The 16,991-nt window shown below is 39.6% G+C and overlaps 1 protein-coding gene across 3 annotated transcripts in view; it reads left to right on the top strand.

Annotated features, from left to right (window-relative positions):
• Window positions 1-16,991, top strand: part of cntn3a.1 (contactin 3a, tandem duplicate 1) — a 141,777-nt gene that overhangs the window by 17,830 nt on the left and 106,956 nt on the right. For all 3 annotated transcript variants that reach the window (XM_023805038.2, XM_023805035.2, XM_023805037.2), the window contains exon 2: window positions 94-230. In XM_023805038.2, the coding sequence (XP_023660806.1) occupies window positions 170-230 (61 nt within the window). In that variant the 5' untranslated portion in view covers window positions 94-169. The remainder of the gene's footprint in view (window positions 1-93; window positions 231-16,991) is intronic.

Below are 16,991 nucleotides of genomic sequence, written 5' to 3' on the forward strand. Positions count from 1 at the left end.
GTGTATGAGTCTTGGCTGATGAGTTTTGCCCTTCTAAATTAAAAAATGAATGACTTCAGGCCTCATGGGATCTTTTCCACCTTTTCTCTTCAGACGAAAGGGTTTAAGGACGTGCAAACAGGATTTCATAGTCTCCTGATTGGATGTGAGACCACTTTGAACACAGACAATGAAGATGATGTTGCTATGGAAACTACTGGTGCTGCAGCCACTCATGGGGTACCTTGTTGGTAAGTGCCTTAATAAGAAGTTATTATATACATGCAAGCTCCAGACAGTCTTTTGTGTACTCTGCATCCTTGTGTATTTTCTTCAGTTTATCTTGGTGGTTAAACTTTTAAAGCCCATCTGAGTTTAGAGTACACTTTAGAATAAATATTGCCTGTCTACCTCTATTCCAAGATAACAGCATGAAGAACACATTCTCTTTAAAATCCACATGAATGCAGTGAAATGTACCCTGGCTCCCATTTTTCCTTTACATTTAGGCATTTATCCAATTTTTATAAATATAGCAGGGAGAAATTCTTCAAGAATTTGTCGCACTGAAGAGAGCAGCAGTACTTTCTGTCTTCTTTGCCTCTACTCACCACTACCTAAAAAGAAACACTCCACTTATTATTATTTTTTTTTATTTTACCTGTAGATGTTGAGCTAAAACTTGCAGTTTTTTTACCAAGTTGAGTAGCCTACTGATATTGTTCCTCACCTTGACTGTAATTACTTCTCTAACTGTTGCCCCAAATTTTTATTTATACATAGGCTGCGGTACATACACACATGGAGCGTCCAGAAGAAAGGGCTCCCATTTCGACACTTGCAGGAGCCTGTAGATTAACTGGCAGTATATTATTTTTGAAAGGAAATCTTGAACAACCTTTAAGGCTGGCTGAGAGTCGTTTGAGTCATTTCTTGTCTAATGGCAGCTAATTAGGACTTGCCCACATAGACATCAATCCTCCTCCTTTTTCTAAGCCTGGCAAAAAAGAATCACCGAAAAGCTTAATCTTTAATTAACATACGGTGGAAAGGAGACAGAGGTTGCAAGTATGCAAAAAAAAAGCCCTTATCTGGGATTTGAAGTAACTGTCATTAATTTACAGTAAGGCTGCATTGATATCCTCACTGAAGCAATGGATGTCTTACATGGGGCCTATCATTGATCGTGCTTGATGAGGCGGTTTAATTTTTCTCACTTACAAAGCAGCAGGGTCAAACTTGAACAAGAGTCTGATGGCTGTAAATGTTTGATAAAAGAGGCATTATCCTTATTGAGCTATTGAGATGAAGAAAGGGAAATTAATGAGCAATGTCTCCCATATCTTACAGTTGGATGGATTTTGCCACTGTTCCTTTTAATATGCTCTTTCTGTACTCTGCAAAGACAAATGCCCGAGTAGCTACATTTGTAATGTTAGGAGATTACTTGTTCAGAACAGTGTCCTTTTTGTCAGGACAGGCTGCTTTTTGCTCATAGCGCATGAAACACGTGATAAGGAGCAGCACGGCCACTAAACAATGCAAACTTTAGGTGTGTTTTATAGATACGTCTTTCTTCTGAACCTTTCAGAATAGGGTTCACAGGCAGCGCTGCCATCACCTCCCTGATTGGCTAATTTACTTCATTTGAGGACGTGCCGACACTGGCATACACACAGTAACAGGGGCCCTAATAGTTAACGTGCATTATTTTCCTGACATGTCATGAAGGCCGAGCTTTAGCATTTGCAAGAACGCAAATCAGCATTACAGGGTGGTTCCAGCTTAACTTCAGACCAGCAGTTGGTACCCTGTCTTATGGTCCATCTATCCATCCATCCCTCCATCTATTCTTCCTTCCCTCCATCCATAGCCACTTTCAATGCAGGACTGTGGTGACCCTAGAGCCTATCCTAGAGAGCACTGGAAACCAGGCAAAGAAACACTAGCTCTCCTAATTTGCCCTCTTTGAATCATGGAAGGAAAATGACAGAACTATTGGACTGGAAGAACATGTGAAAGCCTCGTTGGGACAGAAATCAGAATCACAACTTTAGAAGGTTGAGGCTGCAGCAGTACCACTGAGACGCCTTCTTCACAGCATGCCACCTGCTACTAGTGCCGGCTATTCGCGTCGCGTGTGAGTTAAGAATCATTTTGTGTTTGTTCTAGTTTTACAAGCCTGTGCTTACTGAAAGCCACTTTGACTGTAGAAGTGGGGATAAACAGAGCTTTCTTCTGGCATCCACAAAATAGTGCCCTACATCAAAGCTTTCATGTGAAAATGATCTCGTATCTCCAAAGCTTCATTAGATTTGTATATGCTCCTTTTTATGTATCATTGGTGGTAATTTTAACTGAAATGTTCTCACCATCATTATGCTCACCATCACGAGAGTAATTCCACCTGAAGATCTATTTTTGTGCCGGACTGCTGCAGATATTCCTTCAGGATAATGACCCTAGGAAAAAGTCCCGTGGGAGCTTTTGCAAAATTCCTGGTTGTCATTATTTTATTATTTTCATATTAAAATCAAATGCCTAAATATCAAAAGGGAGCCACCGTCACACAAATCAACAGCTAACACAGTTTTCTCCAACGCATGTATATTACACAACCATAATTATAGATATCAGCATGGGCGGTTCTCAAAATGTAGTAATGTAATGTATTGATGATTTGATACCTACGACTATGTTTGCATAGCTATGACTATGGACATAACACTGAGTCTGTAGGCAGCAATCATCTTATATGAAACAGTTGCAAAAATATATTGTGTGTGTTTGTGTATATTATAAATATATATTGTATATACACAAACACACACACATACACAGTGCAATGTAAAAATTTGGACTTCATTTTATAACTTGCTAAGCTTTTTATGCAGCAACCAAGGATATATTTTATACCTTATAGAAACAGCAACACTTCAGTGGTGAAATGTTTTTTTTATTGGACCAACAGAACCAATTGAATGTGCATTCAAACAAAAATAGGCAGGTGCATAAATTTGGGCGCCCCAAAGGAATAATCACATCAATATTTAGTAGCGCCTCCTTTTGCTGAAATAACGGCCTGTAGACGCCTCCTATAGCCACTGACAAGTCCCTGAATTCTGGCTGAGGGTATTTTGAACCATTCTTCCATACAAAATGCCTCCAGTTCAGTCAGGTTTGATAGCTTCAGAGTGTGGACAGCCTGCTTCAAATCAATTCATGCATTTTCAATGATGTCCAGGCCTAGGGACTGGGGTCCATTCTAGAACATTCTACTTGCGCCTCGGTGTGAATTCTTGGTGCATTGGATCATTGTCCTACTGAAACATCCAACCCTGCCATAACTTTGCGACTGACTCTAACTTTACCAAGGTTTCTAGCATCTGTGCTGCCCACACAGCCCCATAACGTGATGGACCCTGCACCAAATTTTGCAGTAGGCACCAAGTTCTTCTCCTGGAATGCCGTGCGCTTTTTCCCCACCATGCATAGCACCTCTGGTTGTGACCAAGTAACTCTATCTTAGTCTCATCTCTCCCCAGTATTTTTTTCCAATCTGTTTCTGGCTTGTCCAGATGTGCTTTTGCATACCTCATGTGACTCTTCTGGTGGTGAGTAATCAGAAAAGGCTTTTTGTGCATCACCATTCCACCGAGCTGTTCCCGTGCAAAGTGCACTGGACTGTGGAATGATGTACAATCATCAGCCAGATGTTGTTGTAGCCCTTTGGTCTGTGGCTTGTCTGTGACCATTCTGTGCCTTTCAGATATTTGTCTTTCCTTCACAAGGACTGTTACTCTGGCCTTTCGTTTCCTAACTACATTTCTGACTGAGGAAACAGACAATCCAAACCTTTGTGATCATTTCTTGAACCCAGCTCCTAATTCATAATGACAAATTATCTTGGTTTTGAGGTCAGTATACAGTTCTTTAGAGGTTCCCGTGTAGCCGCTCTCTAAGAGAGAACCAAGGATAAGCACAACTAGCAATCACCTATGTTAAATAACTGTTTTCATGATTGCTTGGATCTGTCTTTATAGTTTAAGGTCTAATGAGCTAATCAAAGCAATTTTGTGATGCAACCTGTCAGCACTGAATGACTACAGGTCTTTAATGCAATTAATGCTCAAACTTTCGCACATCCCATTTTATTTAATTTCATACAACTCAAAAATTCTACAGTGAGAGTTTTGGTCTGATAAACCTTCCCTTGTCTACATTTCTGTAGAACAAAAATGGCATATTGCTGTGATTTTCTCTTAGGAAGACAAAGCAGATTATCATGCAACCTCAGAGGGGTGCCCAACCTTTTACGTAGCACTGTCACTATATATATGGAACAGTTGCATAGCACAGTCACCAGTGCATAGCTCATTTGCAGTATATACAGGATTACTGGTACCCTGTGACTGGGAATGCACTAAAATAGTATTTTAAAAAAAGATCAAATTATAGAGATAAACCCAACTGCCAAGAATCAAGAAATATCAATGAACCCACTAAAATTATTTATTCATTTCATTAAAAATCAGTTTTCCAAATAAAGGTTTCATAATGAATGGGTCCCCTAGAGATTATTGTAAATGAAATCTACCAAATTTAAACCAGGAATGAATTCACTTGATTTAAGTTCATTTAACTTCTAAGGAACTTTTTATGTCATTATATCACTTCCTCTTTCACTAGGGTATAAAAATGATCCAGAATCCCTTTGTCATCCAGCACCATGAAGAAAACAAAAGAACTGGCAGTTCAGAAGAGGCAGATGGTCGTAGACATTCATAAATCTGGTAATGGCTACAAGAAAATCAACAAAAGATTAAATATACCACTGAGCACTGGGGCAGCAATTACTCAGAAATGTATAGAGTTTGGAACCTTTGAAAATCTGACAGGCAGAAGATGCAAATGCATTTTGCCCTCCAGAATAGAAAGGCAGTGGTAAGGAGAGCAAAGAAAAAATCCCAAGAGTCGCTGTGAAAGAATTTCAGGTCTTGATGGAGTCTTGGGGTCACAGGGTTTCAAACATCACCATCAGCCGCCACCTCCATCAGCTCAGCCTCTTTAGAAGGGCTTTGAGAAGAAAGCCTCTTCTGACCCCATGACACAGAAGCAAATGCTTGCAATTTGCCAGAGGTCATTGAAATTATTGCTGGACAAAGGTGCTGTGGTCAGATGAGACCAAAATTGAACATTTTAATCAAAAACAGCATCACCATATTTGGCATTGAAACAGAAAAGGCTCCTCATACCCGATATAGTGATAGATAACTGCTGTTTTTGGACTTTTTTCATTCTAGGTCCAGGGACACTGGTTAAGATCGATGGCTTCATTATACCACATATCAGGCAATTTTGGTTGACATTATAAACTTTCTCTCCAGGATTTAAAAAAAATTGTTTGGAGTATAAGAGTGATATGTATAATCCAGTGGGAACCACTTATAGTGATCGAATAGCTTGGGACACAATCATTCCTGTACCAATACTGTTTAAATAATGTTCTTTTGAAATTGTCAATAAAATTAAGTAAATAGCTATGCTGTGCGTTTTACCACCTTATATTCATGTAATAAATATACAAATGTCAATTAGATAGTAATCTGCCTGAGACATAAAGAAGAAGAAATAATCGGTTATAACAATCATCCGCTTATAGTGATAAATTTCTCCCAGACAGATGTGATCACTATAAGCAGGTTCCACTGTAACAGTAATTTACAAGAATAAGGTATGATGAATGATTCTCATTTAAGATTATTACAGTATGCATGGCAGGTAACAAAATAGAAGTAGTTTATCCTTCAGATGTAACTGAAGATACTGCAGATGAAGATGCATCATTAAAATAAGAAGCACAGGGCTATCAGGTTGCAGCATGTTACACAGAAAAATTGCGTTTTTGTATACGCAGGTGCCCTGTTTTTCTGTACTTGTATGTATTGGATGCTGGGCTGCAAAAAACAACTAGTTTGATAATCAATTAATTGTTATCAGGCGATCAACTAATTGATTAATTGGGCCAAAACACGGTTAAAAAAAAAGTGCAAATGTTTTATTTAAAAATCTTCAAGAGGTGTTATTAAGCCACAGTTGTAAAAAAAACACAGCATATAAAATGTCTATCTACAATGGCATAGAAACAAAGATCTGCAGTATCCGCCATATTTAGTTTGCTAACGATTGTACTTTTTATTGCAGTATACAGTATTTCAGCACTTTGAAGACTAGGCGATTAAATTTCCCCTGGGAGGGGGAGGGGGTAATACGGGTAATGCCGTATTACTGTAATACCATTTAAGCCAAGTAACAACTTTGAAACTTCATAAAAGTTTTGCCATTTCACTACACTGCTTGAATTTGTGTTTGCTGCAGCCTGTTGATGGTCTGGTGGAATATCATTACTGTATACATGCACCAACTGCAACCAATTGTACCCACAGACAAATGTACAGACTGTAGCGGCACATGAAAAGGTGAAGTATGAACTGGGCTTAACACACCACTGTTAACATTGCTAGGTGGTGATGTCACTATACTCAAATTACGCAACAAATAGAAAAAATGCAACCAATCGAAGACAAAATTCATTGCCATCTCTTTTTATTATTGATCATTATCAATTAGTTGTTGCAGCCCTATGTGTATGGATGTGTTATTTCATCAGCTGTGTATTCTCCACATGCTTTTGCTTGCTGCATCTGCGTGGCTGCATTCACAAATAAACAGGTTTTTGCTTTTTTAACTTATTTTTGATCCAAAGCTATTCCTCCATCAGCATTGGTGGTAATGCTTGTCATTTTGCCGAAGCAATTGAGCGAATTGGCATTGCTAAAAACAGCCCTTTTATCTGAATAAAACGGGAGATAAAGGCATGGTTTCCTGTGAAAAGGCAAAGTAGGAGTGAGCCTCACTGTTACACAGAACATGATGCAGCAATTTAGAAAATAACTGAGCAAAACATGTACCTGAACATCATCATTTGTTTTGTACCCTGCATTCTCGCTTGACTTCCTTCAGCAACTGTGTGCCGTCAGTCCTGGGCAGGCCAGCATCACGAAGCAGCTCCAGTACTTTAACACAGGAGTAGAACACAGCAGGAATGAAAGGTCCAAACGTATTAGCAGAACACGCCTTATTCAAAGTCAATTTCAGCGTTATTGTCATTGTGCACATGCACAACTAAATGAGCTATTTCATTTCTAATTGTTTTTTACCTCTAATGAAAGAGTACATGCATCAATTTTTCATCTATTAAAGAGAAATAGACAAATAAAACAGAGCTCCCTCTGTGAGCTGGTAAACGCAGTGGCTTGCTTGAAAGATGATGCATGACAGATTAGAGAAATTTCCTTGGTTCTGTCAGTGTTAGCCAATTTCTGGTTGCTTACTCTAAGAGCTTTCCTACAATAGATGCTGTATTAGAGGGTAAATACTTAAGCTGGTACAGGGTCTGCTGCAGAACACTCATTGGCCAGATATGGGACAGTGTGTTTAAGGGCAAGGAGGCCTCCTTTGGGATGCAAGCCAAACATCAGCTTGGCCAGTAACTCTTCTCTCTCCATGTTCTTTGCATCTTGGATTTTTGATACTCACACTAAGATCAGGTGATTCATTTCTGTCACCTGCCATTAAAGCTGAGATGCATTTCCATTCCACCATCAAACAGCATTTATGCTCCATCCCTGGTAGCTCCGGGGGAAGACTGTCAGAGTGGAGTGATGTGCATCATTGCACAGCAGGTTGCAGATCCGAGAGTCAGCCGGCATCGCTTTCTTTCTGTAGATGCTGTGTGGTCAATGGTCCTTCAGTGCACTGCATCTTTGTGTCTGGAAAAGGCCATTGGGGCAAGGCAACAACACTAGATGAATTTGGAGATTTTCTACAGAATTAAGCTGTGCTATAACTTATATTGAAATATTATAAAACCATGTTCAGTCTCAAACTAGCAACATTAGTTATATTTCTTGTGTATCAATAACATATTTATATTGTATTTATTACATACAATTGTTCTTTTCACAATGCATCACAAAATGATCTGAAGTGCTGGTTGGTTGCTTTTAATACTTTTTCTGTATGAGAGAAAAGGCAGCTGACCTTAACCAACAAACCCCATAATCTGCACCATAAAGTCCATATAGTTTTATCCTGTAAATATTTGTGCATTTACTGCATATTTTGTAGTAGCCAAAGCCTGAGGCAATATTGTTGTTGTCCAGACACATTGACACTAACAAGACACAGTAAAGTTGTTCTAGCATCACTTGGTGTCCCAGCAGCCTATAAAGACACTTCATAATGATTTACTGTGTATCGATAGCTTCCAATTAGGGCTGTGCGATATGACGATATATATCAGATGACGAAGTAAAATCGTCTTTTGTGTCATATTATGCTCTGTCATTTATTTTGTGGTGTCACAAAATACATTGTTTCCGGAGACATTTTTTCATCATTTGGATGATGGTTTGCAATGTTGCATGCAACCATATGGGATGTGGCACTTGTTTGGAATTTTTTATTGGACTTCATTATTTATAACCCACAGAAGACAATCCACAAATGTGTTCCATGATCCACAAATATTTAACTATCCACAAATGTGTACTTTAAAATTTGTGTTGTGCAATATCATATCAGATATCAAATACAGAGTGATTTGTACACATGAAACGTGTTTTGCACATTTGTGGACACACATCCTGCCTATTTGTGGATCGTTATATATATACTTCCCTCCTATTTATTTGCAAATTTTTGTCCAGTTCGTACTGCTACAGAGCCCCTATGAGGTCAGGGTGGAAAAATTATTGTTGAAATAGTTTTGCGTTCCCTCACAATAGTTTTGCGATCACACTACATTTGCCCATTTGCTATTTGTTGCAACGTGACCACAGGGATAAACCTAAATAATACAGACATGCCCTGTAAAGTGTGCTTTAAGAATTAAACTGTGGGGGACAATGTAAACCATGTAACTTTAATATTATGTGGTTTTATACGTATTTATTAATAACTGCAGTGTGTCCGTTCACCGCCAGTGGCTTTAAGCAAGACAGTTGGGCTATTGAATGTGTTGTGTAAAATCATATCCACAAAAATATGGAGTGATTTCCACTCGTGAAAAGGGTTTTGCATATTTGTGGATCACTTCCTGTCTATCACGTTACATTTGTAACGTCCTTCCTGTGTATTTGCATGTTTTTGTCCAATTCATACCAAGGCTGGTCTGCAGAAAAAAAATCACAAATATATCACGATCCACAAATACGTACCTTTATTTGTATTGTATGAAATCATATCCACAAAAACACAGAGCAATCTGTACACCTGAAACGGGTTTCGCACATTTGTGGTTCATTTGACTATTTGTGGATCACGCAACGTTTGTGACTTTGCTGCATTTTATTTGGCAAATTTTGTCCAATTCGCACAGCAGCTGATCTGTAGAAAAAAATCCACAGATATGAGGTGCAGTAGTAATACATGTATGTCGTATCAGGATATGAGATTTTGGTCAGCATAGCCCTACTTGCAATATGTGTTATAGAACCGTGCATGCTGACATGCCACTGGACACATTAAAGAAGCGAGAGCATTTCTGATGCACAGGTATACGCTGCTTTATTTGTCCCACTGGGCATGCGACCTCGATGGGCGGCCAAGTTATGGCAGATGCCTTGAGATGCCATTCATCCAGGAGAAGGGGCCGGGCTACTTAGGAAGCCAGATCCAGAGACTCTGAGCCTTTTCAATCCGGCTTTTGTTCAGTCCTGCCCAAGAAGAAGGGGTGGCGACATCCTCTGAACAGAGGAATGAATCGATCTGCAGGCTCAGATCCTGCACAAGCAAGGTCACTTTCTTAAATGCTTCAGGCTAGAGGCCATTGGTGTCCAGCTGAACCGGTGATCAAATAGACCTTAGAATGTTACTGAAGTTTCCAACATAAAAAGTTGTATCGGAAAAGCAAGGATGTGACCTGATATTAATTTGCATCCTGAGTAGTTTATCTAAAGAGAAATCTGTTGAATATGATTATAGAAATATAGAACATTGCTGAAAATGGAATCTCATGTAGTGAGTGTGAGAGAGGTAAATGACTGACTGCATAATAAGTTTTTTTTTTCTTCCCCAGTGCCTGAATCACACACCTACAAATAACAGTGAGGAAAATTTCACAATGTTTGCATCATATTGGAAAAGCCCTCTGGGAGAGCCACGGGGACGCCATTTCTTCTCATTATCCTGCATTTACAGCACTGGCTTCTTCATTAATAAGCGGCATCGCCATGTGAACAGAGCTCTCAGAACATACTGCCAGTGAAACAGGATGTTAAAAAAGCAGCATATAATCTCTACTTAACAGAAGGAAAGTGAGAGACCTTCATAGTCTTTCAGCCATGGTCAGGCCGGATTCCCTACCTTGTTAACCTCCATGTTCACATTATTAGGATTTAATATTTTTAATTGTCTCTTCAGTCCCATCTTTCATGCTATGCTTTTGGAATATGAAAAATTGGTACTGCGAGCAGAAAACTACTGCATGTTTTAGAAGTCAATGGTGAAATGAAGTCTGAGATGAGATTTACCCAGGTACAAAATGTTGGACACAGGCCCTATATTCATTATTCAGCTGTGCTTTTGTTTAACTAAAGACTGTATAGTCATTTAGTCTTTTGGCAGAAGGAACTGCAGCAGCTGAACCTACATACCTGCCAGTATTTGGGCATTAACTGAACTTTGGTTTCCTTCCCTGAGGGGCAGCCAGTTGGCTATGGACAGTTCAGAGGTTCTTCCCTCTGAGTGTCCAACCTAAGGCTTTTTGATATTTTCTAGGTCTTTTGGATTTTTGTGTGTGTTTGTATCTGCATATGTAGATATGAAGCACTTTGAGGCAAGTTTGTTGGGAGTGGCGCTTTTTACAAATAAATCATTCACATTTTAAGAACTTATATTTTTACACTAAATTTGTTGAAATGGTGTTTTAATGATTTTTCTGAACCTCCACACTGTGCATTGACTAGCGTTGCAGTACTCAGTCTCTAGACCCTTTTTTGCAGTCTTGGTTGTTCTCATCTCAGAATTGACTTTGGGTCTTGTTTCAGTCTCGGATATAGAGGACTCAAGGTTTTATTTCAAGACCAGTCAAGACTACTCATCAGAACGCCCCAATATTTATCACAGCGGTTTAATATTCATCTGTTTGTTAACCCTGACATCCCGACAAATACAATATGCTTTGATTTTTGCACCAATTAATCTTAGGCTTGCAACTTTGGATAGGTATATTGCTCATATATGAATTCTGTATCGTTGCAATCCAGAGAATTTACTCAATCTGGTCGTCCAAGTTGCAGCATTGTGTGTTAAAATATTCCAAGGTAATCCTGTATATAATGAGGCATATATTTTAAACATTTTCCACAAAAAAGCACCCCTAATAATCCATAAAACATTGATATTATTCACATTATATGGAAAACAAAGTGCATATATGCTTCCACAATGATCCATGCACCCTTCTGGGAAAAAATATTGGTAACTCTTTACTTGAACCATGGCGGAAGTTGTTTTTCCTCATAAGAAGGCTGATATCAAGACTTTTACACATCAAAAATAGATTTACACATCAAATTATAACATATCTGAGTAGGCCAGAATGTCCTGAAAACAAAACCATAAAGCATGTGTAGCTAACTCATGTACATACAATGTAATAAGCCTTAAAATCAAAGAGATAGAAAAACGCTCAAAAATGGATAGGGTTCAAAGGGTTAACGCAGTACTGTGATTGGGTGTAAAACATCCTGCTTCAAAATTGAAATGCAACCAATAAGGTGTGTCTTATTTGAAAAAATGTTACATTTGTACAAAAGCATTTATATTGAAATTGTAAGAAAAAACGTAAATGGTTCAAATTATACTGTAACACAAATTCTAGGCCATACTGCATAGGCCCAAGATGATGCCTATGCTCCACATTTTATACTGTGTTATGTTATGTAGTCTGTTTCTGATCTTGATCTGGTCCTGCCCTGCCTTGGTCTTAGTCTTGTCTCGGTCTCGCCCTGCTTTGGTCTTGGTCTTGTCTCGGTCTCACCCTGACTTGGTCTTATCTCGATCTCGATACACTGTGGTCTTGGTAATGACTTGGTCTCGGTTTAGGTGGTCTTGACTACATCACAAGCATTGACTTTGAGGGCATGGGTATAATATAGAGACGTTCCAAAGGCAACTGTAAGGCTGGGAGTATAGAAACTGCCCGTCCTGTTCAGATGACTTCATAATCAGGAATTCTGGACACTACAACACCTATGCGTCAGACATGCCAGCTGCACTGTTTAACTGTGTTTTTATGGCCAAAAGTTATTCAAGCAGGTATGGAATACGGATGGATGGATGGATGGATGGAATTCTTCATAATTGTATCAGGAAAAAAATGCAGTAATGAAACACCCCCACCACAGACCTATATATTATTACCTTGAAAAATATGTAAAATCTGAATCTGCTGTTTAACTCCTCTGATTTTTCTCTTGGAACCAAGTGCACCAAGCACATATATGGAAGGATAACAGGACTGCATGTGGCCAGGCAGATGCTGAGACAAGCTCCTGCTGATAGACACTTAAACCTGCAAGATTCTTTTTCTGTGCAAGCACTATAAAAAGGAAAAATAACAGGGCTTCGCTAAAGGAAAATGGAGACCTTAAGGTCTAACCAGTGGTGGCAGATAATACAGTGTCTGTCAGGGCTGGAGCCTCTTCAACCTAGGCCTTTAGGGGGCAGTGTGTGGCTCAGTGTGCTAAGCCTGTGTGCCTGTAATCAGAAGGTCACCAGTTCAAACCCAGCCCCAGCACATCTGCGGGTCTTTAAGCAAGGCCCTTAACCCCCAAATCCCTGCACACCTCAACAGGTGACTGCCCTTCATAGCCAGCTTACTCTACAAAGAGCAAGTTGGGGGAGGCATGAAGTCAGTTTTAATAAGTATCAATTATTAAAGATAATATTATTAGTATATCTCCTCCCATTTGGCCAGTAGCTCATGCTGGCCATCCTGTCCCCCTTAGTCTTTGAATCCTTTATCCTTGACTGTCAGTATTTTGGCATTAACTGAACTGTGGGGTTTAGTGATTGAGAACCCATTGGTGGGGGGGGGTTGAAACCTGCTTAAGTCTCACATATGTTTGGTTTCTTGTTTGACTTTTGTTGTAGTTTCAGATTATGATTTTCCTAGTGTTTACTTTCTGTCTTACTTCTCCCACCCATGATCCATCCTCCTCGTGTTCGGTTCTGCTTTTGTACCTTTAAATTCTGTAATAGCCTTGTATTCCTAGATTATCCCTGTTCTTTAGTTGCACCTCTTGCTTGCTACTGTGTGTTCTTTTTGATTGGTTGTCTTGTTAATGGTTTACTTCTGCGTCCTTGCTAGCTCAGTTTGGTTTGTGTATTTAAGTTCCTGCCTTAGTTCTTTTCCCCAGTGAGTTGTATGTAGCCGAATGCACTATGTCTGAGTGTATGTTTTTTATTTTTGGTTAATAAAGTCCTTGTGTTGTCTTGGAGCCGCAAAGAGGATCATCACCCTCTTTTGCTGCCCCGCTGCCATGACAGTGTGTTGTTTAAAAAATTACTGGCGTCTAGTATAACAGTTTCAGTCAGTTTTAGTCAACTCTAACCCTAATGAAATACAGAGGCGGACATTTCAGGTCCAGAAAGTAAAAATCCAATCTATGATTTTGTTTCAGCCAACCAGTTGAGTACTCTGTGACTCTGACTCTTTATGCTAAGCTGGTTGGTTGAAACAAAATCCTGGTTTGGATTTTTACTTTCTGGACCTGAAATGTCCACCTCTGATGAAATATAACAGTTTCTTGTACTTTTTCTTAGGATACTTGTTATTTTATAAGATCCATCTATTTGAAATGTCGAAGCAGCTGAATAGTAAAGCGTGTGACGCGTTTCTGAGCTTCTATGTGATGTCAGAGACTCGGGTACATGGTCGTGCTCATTGTCGCATTTCGTTAAGTCGATAAGAGTGGTACAGTATTACATGAAGGGCTTCACTATACACTCAGGAAGAGAGCAAGGAGACATTTTGGCCTGAATACAGCACCGTTAATGCACACAGTCTCATTTCATCATAGCGCTTAGCCCATTATCAATATATAGAAGGCTGGGGTTCCACAAAGTTCCACAAAGAATGAGAGATTGATGCTGTGTTTTACGGCTCAGTCCACAATGTCAGTGCCCCCGTTCCACGTGGAGTCTCGTCACCCGCGGCCATCTTTGGAAAGTCAGCTCAAATATATGTTGAGGCAAAACACAAAAGGAAGCTGATATTATTTTAAAGTGCAGTTCATGCCGGGCTTCATTAAAGGCTGAACTGCAGCTGAAGGGCTTTTGCTAATAAAAGTCAGTCCTACATGTATTAATATTTCAAGTAACTGCCGGAAGAATCGTAATAGTAACTTGCGCCCTTTCCTCAGCCACATGGAGAGCACATCTCCCTCCTTCTCGCATTTATTTCTGCTAAACTTGAATTTAATCATATGTAGCCAAATGCCTTTTATGATTTTTTGTATAAAATGTCTAGGGCTACTATCCAAGCTCAGTGGAATATACGATATGTTAATGAACCATCTTTTACTGAATGGTCACTTATGAAAACTACAAAAGGAAAATGAAAACTATACATGTTCATTCTTAATTCTCCTGTGTGTCCTTTTATTAGTCTGTCTTTAATTAAAAGGCATATATGCTAGGTTGGATAATCATGAATGACACTTACAGAACATTTTACTACATGAAAAGGTTGGAAAAAAATGAAAAAATGTTATACAGAATGGGTCACAATGTGTTCAACATTTCGTTAAGTAGAACACAGAATAGTTTATTGCCAGTACAAACATATAATAATTTAATGTGGTTCAGTGTCAAACGTGAAGTATGAGACAATATTCTATGACATTTAGCAGAAATACTTCACTGTACAATATACATGAAACCAAATTATCCAATAGAATATATAAATTTACAGAAAACAGCAAAAATGTCTAAAAGCAAAATGCAGAACAGATCAATAAACTGAAGTAGTGCAGAAACTACAACTATTGTTCACTGTAACACAAATTTACTGAAGCAGTGCAAATAGATAATGGAGAGAAATGTCTAGACGTGGGAAGAAGAGGGGAGTTGTGCCTGGGTGATGGGATTACTGGGATGCTGGGTGAGTTTACTAAGAAGGTGAATGACTACAGGAAAGATGCTGTGGAGATGGTTTGTAGTCCAGGTCATGATGGGCTTTTACATTGACTGTCATTGTCAATCTGACAGTGAAACTTATTGAGCTGGTTGGATCTAGGTGAAGGACGGGGAGGCTTAGGGTCTCTTCTGTTTGAAGTTGGTAAGTTTCTGCAAAGAGCTACTCAAGTTTCCATTTACAGCTGGGCATGAGAGGGATTGACGAGGGAAATGGCGTAGAAGGGGTCCAGATTATCTCCTTTTGACTGGGGCAGCTGACCAATTGATGGTACTTGGGCAGATTGTATTTTGTTACTGTGATTAAAACCCCCAATGACAAAAATAACAGTACTTGGCAATTTGTTTTCCAGATCATGAATGTAATCAGTCAACAGTCTCTGTGCACACTGAGCGTTTGCACTAGGAGAAATGTCACTTTCAACCAGAATAAAAGAGTGAAATTCTCTAACCAGATAGGATGGCTTGCAATGAATGAAAGGAGCTTCTAAGTCAGCAGAAGAAATAGATAATGTTGGAAACATTGGTATAACACGTGTTAATAAATATGAACACACCACCACCTCATGATTTTCCACTCAGAGTATTTGGTGACCAAGCATGTGAACAGAATGCAGAAATATGGGCACAGTCCTTCTTAGTAGCCCTAAGTTGCCCATCTTTTTAATGAAAGAGCGGACGTTCGAGAGACAGATTGCTGGCACTGCAGTGCGGAAACCCTTCCCTCTCCAGCGAACCGGAGCGTCCGCCTGTTGGCCCCTGTTCCTGGCCACAGAAGCACACCTGCCAGGCAGCGTCCTTAATCCCAGTCAGTGAAAACTTTGCTGGTAAATCATCTTTATCACACAAAAACATAGTAACAGAATCCGAAGGAAAAGATTCTGTGATGTTCATGAGCTCGTCGCGGTTGAAGGTGATTCTTGATGTCAACATTAAACACACATTTAGCGCACAAAGTGAACACAGGACGGGAGGCTCTGGAACCATGGTCGCCACGAGAGTCAGCACCATGATTAGCTAATCTCTTTCTGTTCACTGACATAAAAGCCCCAGAAAATGAATTTATCTGAGAGAGCAGAGAGCAAATGTTTTACAGATTAACATGCGCATAATCATGCATAATTGGACATGCATGCTGATTGGCTCAGGAATAGTTTTATGTCTCCACCCCCCCCACTCCACCATTTTTTTTAACCTAAAAATTTTGCAGACAGACAGGCTACATTTATTGTGGACAAACAGTTAGGGAACCCGAAGCAGGCCAGTTAGACATCCTCCTTCATTTACAGCTAATGCTAAGCAGTGTGTGGCCCTGTGGGTTAGGACTCAGATCCAAACATCCCTGCTTCAAATCCCATGGCTTGCAGTGGGACCCTTGAGCTGGATGCTGGATGCTGATTGGCCAATGCCTGCCTTGTGATGGGAAAGGCAAAACATCATTTCCCCATGGTGATAAATAGAATATCACAGTTCTGTTCATGATGTGGAATGACCAGCCTTCCCTAAGTAGTGTGGCTGCATTGGGTTGGGATGGTCTCCAATAGCTTCCATTACAATAGTAAGTGCATGGGCAGATATATGTATAAAAAAATTATATTGTACTGAGCAGCAAGGAAGTTATTTGCAATACCTCTGCTGGATCAATTAAACTGGCTGACAGTGCAATTTATCACATTATCCCAGTGCCCTGCCTTCACAGCATAACTCTGCTCTAAAGCCATGGGAAATTGAACAGATAATCGATGCAG

The sequence above is a fragment of the Paramormyrops kingsleyae genome, chromosome 6 (assembly GCF_048594095.1).
Source record: "Paramormyrops kingsleyae isolate MSU_618 chromosome 6, PKINGS_0.4, whole genome shotgun sequence".
Classification (NCBI taxonomy): domain Eukaryota; kingdom Metazoa; phylum Chordata; class Actinopteri; order Osteoglossiformes; family Mormyridae; genus Paramormyrops; species Paramormyrops kingsleyae.